We start from the raw sequence: 9110 nt of genomic DNA, 5'->3' as shown, positions 1-9110 counted from the left end.
CTGCCTTTTATTACAAATAACAGAGAGCAACCAGCATGGCAAACTATTCTGAGTTTTAATTTGTTATGTTTGTGTTTTACAATGAATGAGGATCAAGAAATGGGTTTGACACACATGTAGCAATATCGCACCCTAGAGGTTATACAGGGTTATGACAACTGATGAATATTTAAAAAAGAAGAAGAAAGAAGCTAATATGGGAAACACAGACATTATATCAGGGTTATTATAAACATTAACACTCGGTAGATATAAACCTCAAGATCCTTTATAAATCTAAGACAGCTAAGATGGCAAGGAAAAATGAGCATTAACGAAAAATCTTTCTGCATTTGTAAATTAATATTAGTATTAAAAACAGGGAAAACATTTGTAAAGACGCATAAAAACAAAAAAGATAAAACCAAACCACACAAACACACAGATCAGTGCTGAGATGATTGTAGATGGAGGAGAACAGGAGGGGCAGAGAGGAAATAGAGGATGATGATGATGAAGAAGCAGAGCAGCCAGGCAGACCATGCTCATGAATCTGTTTCAGGGAACAGTGATAAGAGCTGATCAGGTTATAATGTGTTTGGATCAGACAGTTTTCTCCAGGGCAGCCATCTTCAGCCAACTGTCCACATGTTTCTCGATCTCCTGGGAGGGAGAAGGAATGTTTTTGAGGATTTCATCGTTCTACGTGTTTGTTGTGCAGATTACACAATAACATATCAGTGAGGCACACATACCTGTCTGGCTTTCTGGAGCGAGCGGCGGTCTGTGACTCTTCTACTCATCATATCAGCACAGTGCGCAGTGTCCTTAATGAAGATGGTCTGGGCTTCTTCTCCTTCCTCAGCCCTGTCCTGAACCACCGACAGCTCCTTCCACGGGTCAACTCCACCTGTGGCAACGATGAGGAAATAGATTTATATTTGTACTGTTTGGCCGCTCCCTCACCTCCTTAGCTTCAGTTATTATCTCCGCCAGGCGCAGGCCACGGGAGAGGTTATGCGTTTGATCGTGTGTATGTGTGTGACTATGTGAGTCCATGTGTCCGTGACTGAGTGAGAGACTGTGCACCTCTGTGTCTGTCCACGGCTAATCTCACATTCTGCTGCAGCAAACTGCACAATATTTTGGGTGGCCAGTTATCACTGCATGCTCAATTACCTCTTGTGTTCGTGGTGACTCACACCTTCTCAAAACACCTTTTATTACCTGTTTTATTAGCATTGACTGCCTGCTGACTCCTCTCTCACCATTCCACCCGGCTGGTAGTACGCTAGTGATAACACAGCTAAGTGCATCTACAATCTTGCCACTCTGTGTCCAGAGACACGGTGGGGGGAAGCTGTTAGCACGCTGTTATTGTTTTGGATGGTGTGTTCGACAAAGAGCTAACGGTACTACCAGTGCACACTCTGCTGTACCTCGCTGCCAATCAGTTGTTGCTAAACGGGTAGACAGCTTGGTGACTTTACCTTTGTGTTTTGGCATGATTGTATGAAGCGTGTTATTTAACAACTTCAAGCCCACTGCTTGTACAACGTTACATCGCTGCTGGTTTTTGAGTTTGAAAGAAGTCCGTTTGATGACGCTTTGCAGCACTGGTTGTATTCGTTCAATCACACAATACAACAGTAGTCATTACAGACACATCCAGGCGGAGATGTGCACTCTACTAAGTCCATCTTTATAATTTGTTGTGATTTTGCCTCTAGTAAACCAAGTCTCACCATTGACATAGAGGATCCTGTGTGTGTGTGGGTTGTCTCCTCCATAGTAAGTGTTCGTAAAGGCAACGCGTCCAGGCAGGGAATGCTGGGAAATGCCAAAGAGCATTAGACAGAGTTCAGTGTGGGTTCGCAGGGTCACCATCCCAGAGAACGGACAAGTAGCATCCTCACAAGTCTGGTCTACACACACACAAAGACACAACGAAAGGGTGTCAGATGATAGAAAGAATGATGGTTACCTATATCTATTGTCTAGTGTGTGTGTGTGTGTGTGTGTCTGTGTGTGTGTGTGTGTGTGTGTGTGTGTGTGTGTGTGTAGTACAGAAGCCAAACTCGGTGCAGGTCTGGTAGGTCCACTGTCTCTCTGCTCTCCTGCCCGAGTGGACGGTCGTGTCCATCAGATCCTTCACTGTTTTCTCATGGGAGATGTCCAGACATGGTTCCTCACTGGAGGAATGGTAGATCTGCACAAACACACACACAAAGGAAATAGCACACAACACATATAAAACACCACACTGTGGGTCCCTGCTCCATAATTCTATTAACGAGAGAAATCCTAAAAGGTTGCACCTTTGCTTCAAGCCTGTCTCATCGAGGAAATAGCTCAATGGTGACACCTGGTGGTTATACTGTGCATGAAAAGGGAAAACCGCAAGCTGGACATTTGTGACATCCTTGTGTTTTCCTTACCTGGGCAAGTTTAACAAGGCGGTTGTAAGCCTCCGTCTCCTCCACGTAAGCCTCGCTCTTGTTGGTCATCACACCACAGAGCTCATCGATTGGCATGAGCGCCCCTTCTTCATTGTATTGCACCGTCCCCATAACTATGTCGGCCAGGTTTTGCATCAGCTCAATCTGAGAGGTGTAGAGGGAAATATTTATTTTCCACACGGATGCATTTGTTCTGTGTTAGAACTGAAAAAACAAAACAAAAACAAAGATGACGGATAAAAAACAGAGCAAAATGTGATGAAATGATTATTATTCAAACAGTGAATCCCAACCAGGGGTTAGGCATATTAATTGTGGAGTAACTCAATTAATTTCAATTGATTCGAAATTAAGATTTGATTACAAATATGTAGAGGCCCACACATATTAAGTGGCTGTAACAACTGAACATGTGACAGTTAGTTTGCAAGCGAGCAGAGAAGTCTGACACTTAGCAAAAAGTCATTGATGTGGTTGAAATAGTTAAAAGTAGAGGCCTACAGTTCAAATAGTACTAAAGGACAGTTTATTAATGGTGGAAATTGCAATAGTTAAACAATAAACACCTAAATGTGATGGATAAATGGTTGCATGTCATTAAAAAGTCATAAAAAGTCATAGTCTGTTATGATTACAATTTCAAAAAAAGATAATAGTTAGCCAATAGTAACGTAAACAGATTAAAAGTTGAAATAGGAGTAATGGATAAATGGTAAAAATAGTAAGATTTTGTGTATATGTTTTGGGTTTTTGTGTGTGGAGTTTAAAACAAGAGAGCACTAGTTTCAGAAATGGTGTTTTAGCAACTGTAACTATCTGGTATAATGTAACTACCAAGTTTAATGATGATAATTGTAACATGATGGTTGGTGCTGCTGCCGGGGTAGCCTGCTCAAATTCATCTGATAGGGCTGTGGGGTATCTGAAGACAAAGGTTGGTTACCAGTGATTTAGAGTAGGCCTACAGGTTTGTCCAACATGTAAGAACTCCTTAACACTCTGATAGTGCTGTTCAAAGTCATGTCTAGTGGTCGCATGTTGATCATCAAAGTATTGAGAGTTCACTACACCAGCATACGTTGAAAAAGTCTCTAAAACCCTCAAAACAATAGCATAAAAAATACAAAAATGCCCAAACAAGATACCACAGAGAGGGATCTTTGTTCCCCTTTCTTATGCCTAACAACCTCTAATTCCTTCCCCCTAAAGCGTCTCATACAGACCAAAGCCGTCACCTGATCATCGAGATCCTTGGGGATCTGACAGCATCCGAAGTCCACGGCCACCCGGCTGGCGTTCCCGCCCATCACTGCTTCCACAGCAGCGAAGGCTTCTCGCACACCAGCCAGACACTGCAGGAAGAGGATGAGATTCAACACGTGTGACGGACAGAAATGTAATGCCAGTCATACGATGCACAGACATGGTGGCTGCCTTCACACCTTTTCTGAGCCACCAACCGCTTCGTTCATGAGACTCAAGCCGACAACCTGAAACAGGAAATCACAGAGGTGAGAGCAGGCATGCATCACAAGGCTAACTGGTGACGAATTTAGCAGTTCTGCATGTGTAATAATTTCTGGGCCGTATAGGTAAAAATGAAGTGTACGAAGGTCACGTCCATGGTAATATTTCTGGGAACTGTGGGGGGTTTGATGATGTTCTGTGATTACAGGGAGGTTGAATGATTACACACATAAATAATGAGTTTCAAACTACGTATGAGGGAGGCTTTGAATCAGCATTTAGTCCCATAATGTAAACATTTGTGACTAATTTACTCACTTCTTTTTCCTGAAGCTTGTCAAAAAAGATGTATGTGCAAGGTTGAGTTGCACAGGGACTCATGACCCTAGTATTTCAAAAAAAATCCTGTCTACATCTCTGATAATATGCTAATATTGAATATTAATAGTGACCATGGTTTGTGCCAGTTTACATTGCTGTAGGCAGAGAAGTCCAACGTCGCCTTGACAGGAGCAGAGGAGGCCACGGCTCCGTACACCAGGTGAGGAAACTGCAGTAGGATGAAAGAGGAACACAGAAAAATGTGTAACAATTGCTAAAAGGGAAATAATATGTAAGTTGTGTGAGATGTAAAATTTTGTTAGCACCTTTCCTCTGAACCAGGCGGACAGAGCTCCAGCGTACGAGCCTCCGAAGCTGATCCAGGTGTTCCTGTGGCTCAGATTGAAGCTTTGGCTGATGTGCTGGTGAAATACAGCCAAGTCAGCAAGCCTGGACAAAAAAACAACAACACTCAAAACAACTCTTCAGTCTTTCACCTGACAAACACAAACAGACACACACACACACACACACACACACACACACACACACACACACACACACACACACACACACACACGCACACACACACACACTAGACAGAAAGTAGAGGGGAAGCTGAAAACAAACCAAAAAGACACAGATGCACATACATTATGTATTGAGGGAGTGAGGTGAAGGACACACATTTACAAGCATACATGTACTTGTACACACACACACACACACACACACAAGCTGGTAGCAAACACTCACGCCTGCTGGCTGCTCAGGTCTGACAGGTTCTCCGTTTTGAGGCCGTCAGGGTTGATGCTGTCGCCATAGAAGCGATGCTCCAGGGTCAACAGCAGCGCCCCGTGTTCCTCAGCCATGTCAACATGGTGACCTGGGAAAGCAGATAGGATTCAGAGTGGTCTAATGCTTCTTTCTGTTTTTTAAAAATAAAACATACACAGACAGTTTGAGGGAATTAAAGTTTTAAAGAAGGTATGTGTGATGGGGAGATGATGCACAATCAACCGGATACAGGTGTGTAAAAAAAGTGCTTTCATGAGGTACTATTTCCAGCAGAAAGATAGTAAAGAATGTCAATTCTAAATATATCTGATGGAAACATGGGAAGCAATGGATCTGATGGTTTGGTAGGTACAGACAGAACACAGAACAGGACAGATAAAGCAAAGAAAACAAGTGTCGTCTTACTGACACACAACATGATGCTTCACTCAATGTTCCCACTTTTATTTCCAAATCTGCGAGGGAGTGTCAGACATTTTCTGTATTTGAATCCGTTTGATCTGCCGTTTGAATGCGTGTGACAGACAGGTGAGGACATGTTCATCCTACTGTACCTGCCAGAACATCAAACTCATAGATGGGCCCTTCTCCTCCGATGAAGAGGAACACCGGACCATCAGGACGCCGCCAGTACGCCTCGTTCACAAAGAACCTCTGGGGAGAAAGACAGGAAGAGAGAAGGAGAGAAAGAAAGAAATGTTTTATTCAGCTTCACCCAAACCAGCAGCACATTTCTTTGTGTAAGTAATCCCTTATTTAACGCTCCAAAGGACACATTTGCACATTGGCAGCCACAAATGAAAGTGAGAGCTAAACAGAGCTCAATACACACTGTTAGGAGGCGTCGTCTCGTCGGTGGCTATGCTGGAGTTGAGGTGATGAAAAGGTTCAACCAGTCTAGATTTATCCAGACGGAGAGCTCACTCACTGCTGCTTCAGAGCAGATTTAGCAAAGTTTAGCTCTTTTCTGTAGAGCAGGACAACAACATCAGATCCCAGCAGCAACAATAGATACGACTAAATAAATGACATCATCCAGTGCATTCACAAGGCAGCATTGTGACCATGAGTTTGTTAGTTAGTTGAAGCACCTGCAGCTAGCAGCGACCACTTCCTTCTCAGTTTAAAATCATTTAAATCTTGGCCTGCAGATCGTTCCAGGACCAAGAGCCTTAGTGGGCCAAGCTGGTTTCCCCAGCCTCGAGAGGGCCCCACACCGGATAGACCACTGATCCGTCTCTACCTGAGGGAAGGTGCTGAAGTCTAGTCGGTTGAAGTGGTCCAGCTGCTGGTGGATCCTGCCCTCCTTCACATGTTGAAGAGGCTGCTTGGCTTTCTGCAGCAGGAGATTACGCACACGCTCCTTGATCTTCCCCAGAATCCGTCCTGGCAATAAAGAAGAGACCAAGAGGTAGGGAATATGAGAGAAGGGCACTTGTGCAAAGTCATTGAAATAATACAAACATCAATGGCCTGTTTGAGAGCAATTGCTCTGGCTCAGTAACTGTGTGATGGGGGTCATTCCAGCAGTCCCCCTTGTGTTGCTTCTTTGCTCAATGTTGTATAGCTTTTAAACTATTTTAAATTGTTACTATCATTGTTTTGTCTGCCATTTCTGTCTTGTAAAGCACTTTGTAACCTTTGTTTTGAAAAGTGCTATATAAATATAGTGTATTATTGCTGACCTGCTGGCCTCCAGAGCTGAGAACTTCCTCTAGAAAGTCTCCTATGTGGCTCTATCATCCATTTGATTGATATAAAATAGTTTATGTTCATGTCACTGATGTGATGATTGGCAAAAATCCTTTAATCTCCACCTAGAAAACCTCTGATCTATTTCAGTAACAGTCAACACCTAACGTCAGCCTCCCAAAGGATTGTCTGTCACCACCAGCGTCTTTTTTCTTTCGTCTTCCAGCTCAAAATATTTCCACTTTTCAAAAACCTTACAGCAAATCCTCACATCTGTGAAGTGCTTTGATTTTGATTTTTTTTTGTATATCATGAAGCTGTCAAGTTATTAAATCCATGAGTAAACCCATTATCAGATTCAGTGGAGCATTCATCAACTCACCAGCATCAGTTGAGTTGAAGAGGAGTAGAAGGATGAGACAGCGAGCCGGTGAGAAAAGCATCTTTACCACCGAATCAGGATACTTTAAGATACATGTAATGCATGTCCAGTCTGCAGGACTCAGGAGGATCTGCACCGCTCATCAGCTCCCTATATAGTCCTTTGAAGGGTGGGAACTGTGATATGACCTGTGTATTATTATGATCTACATATGGCATTTCATGAGAACAGAAAGAGAGTGAGAGTGTGTGCGTGTGTGTGTGTGTGTGTGTGTGTGTGTGTGTGTGTGTGTGTGTGTGTGTGTGTATATGCCATGTATAAACTGCTCAGCAAAATCGAGCATCAGCTTGGTGATGTAACTAGATCTTTCTGCCTTGTAATGGCTTTCTTTTCCCTCTTTCAAACACTCAGTGCGTCTCTCAGTGTTTTATGTTCCTCAGTAGCAAAAGCAGCTCAGTGAGTTGCTCTGATATGGGAGTTGACTAAATACTTAAAATGTTGGCTAATTATAGTCCTAATACATTAGTATTAGTATGCCATATTCTAAACATTTCATAAAAAAATAGTATGCCATGAACTTGTCATAACAAATGTCATAGTATAGTTTGACATTCAAACTATACTATGACATTTGTTATGACATTGTCATTAAAATGTAAAATAATATGTCGTAAAAAAGTCATAGCTCAGTATGTTGAAAAAATCTAAAAAGTCAGTTTAGAATGTCGAAAAAAAGTCATACTATAGTATGTCGAAAAAACTAAAAAAGTTATATTATAGTATGTCGAAAAAAAGCCAAAGTACGGTATTTTGAAAAAAGTTTTTAAAAATCTGTATCGTATGTCACATTTCAAAGTCATAATTTGGTATATCGAAAAATAGTCTTATTTACCTATGTCAAAAAAAAGTCATAGTATAGTCTGTCTAAAGAAAAAAAAGTAAAAAAGGTAATAGTTTAGAATGTCGAAAAAATGTCATAAAAAGTCATTGCATGGTATGTTGAAAAGATAAAAAGTCATTAAGTATGTTGAAAAAAGTGAAAAAGTCCTAGTTTAGTATGTCGAAAAAATTAAGAAAAGTAGTAGTTCAAAAAAACTAACATGCAATAGACATGCAATCACTCAAATAGGTCATGTCATTTGACTGTTGCAGCTGTGTACAGATGTCAGTGTTTTTCAGGTCCACTTCTCCACACCTTGATGTCCTCATCGCTATCTAATCTGCTGCTCCACCTCCAACACCTCGTGTCTCTGAGAACCAACAAAGAAGATAAGCAAGCTCCTTAAATGGGCTGTAATTTCATCTTCAGGGATTCTGACATTCTGGACATCAGAGACAATGATATTCTCAAGTGTAAAGTGTAAAGCACACTGAGATGTCTGAAAGAAGTCCATTTCTATTACAGACCATGTCCTATTATTTCATATAGTCAACAACATCAACACATAACACAGCTGGTAATGAGAACAAATATTGTACCACAGAGCTTCAGCACAGAGATGTTCTCTCAGTCGGTCTGTAAAATGTTTTTATTTTACCTATGAAAAGAGCCATGCTAGCTGTTTCCCCCTGCTTCCAGTCTTTATGCTAAGCTAAGCTAAGCGCTGCCGGGCTTCCTATAGCATACAGACATGTCTGAGAGTGGTATTGATCTTCTCATCCGACTCTGCGCATTAGGGCGAATAAGTGGATTTATTTATTAACGTTTTCAACTATTTCTTGAAACTGGCAAGCAAATGTTCTACCATTTTGTAGCTGACTGAATGTCTGCTCTTTAGGTCATCAGAACTAAACTCTGATGAGTAAGAAACACAGCTATTAAGTGAAAAATAGGACATATCTCATTTTTAGCAACATGGTATTGTTTGTCATGTGTAATTGTTTTATGTAATAACACAGTTTGACTCTCCTATGTGTGCTGTATGTTATAAATAATTTGATCTCAGGCTTTTGTCTTCTTTAAAAGCATCTCAGTCACAGAGCCAGCAGCTCTCGAGGCCTAAGCCTCGCCA

At 41.6% G+C, this 9110-nt stretch overlaps 1 protein-coding gene across 1 annotated transcript; it reads right to left on the bottom strand.

Moving 5' to 3' along the window:
* Positions 1-582: 582 nt before the first annotated feature.
* prss16 (serine protease 16) lies at positions 583-7257 on the bottom strand. Its single transcript, XM_076100058.1, is given in 13 exon segments — positions 583-642; positions 735-889; positions 1725-1904; positions 2047-2188; positions 2418-2582; positions 3674-3790; positions 3881-3928; positions 4378-4455; positions 4553-4697; positions 4920-5112; positions 5579-5678; positions 6268-6410; positions 7099-7257. Coding segments are annotated over 13 exon segments (1587 nt in total). The 5' UTR covers positions 7160-7257.
* Positions 7258-9110: the final 1853 nt, after the last annotated feature.

The sequence above is a fragment of the Anarhichas minor genome, unplaced genomic scaffold (assembly GCF_050575085.1).
Source record: "Anarhichas minor isolate MPS153535 unplaced genomic scaffold, ASM5057508v1 ptg000026l, whole genome shotgun sequence".
In the NCBI taxonomy this organism is placed as follows: Eukaryota; Metazoa; Chordata; class Actinopteri; order Perciformes; family Anarhichadidae; genus Anarhichas; species Anarhichas minor.
The sequence above is the reverse complement of the archived record's forward strand: the minus strand, read 5'-3'. Positions and strand labels throughout refer to the sequence as shown.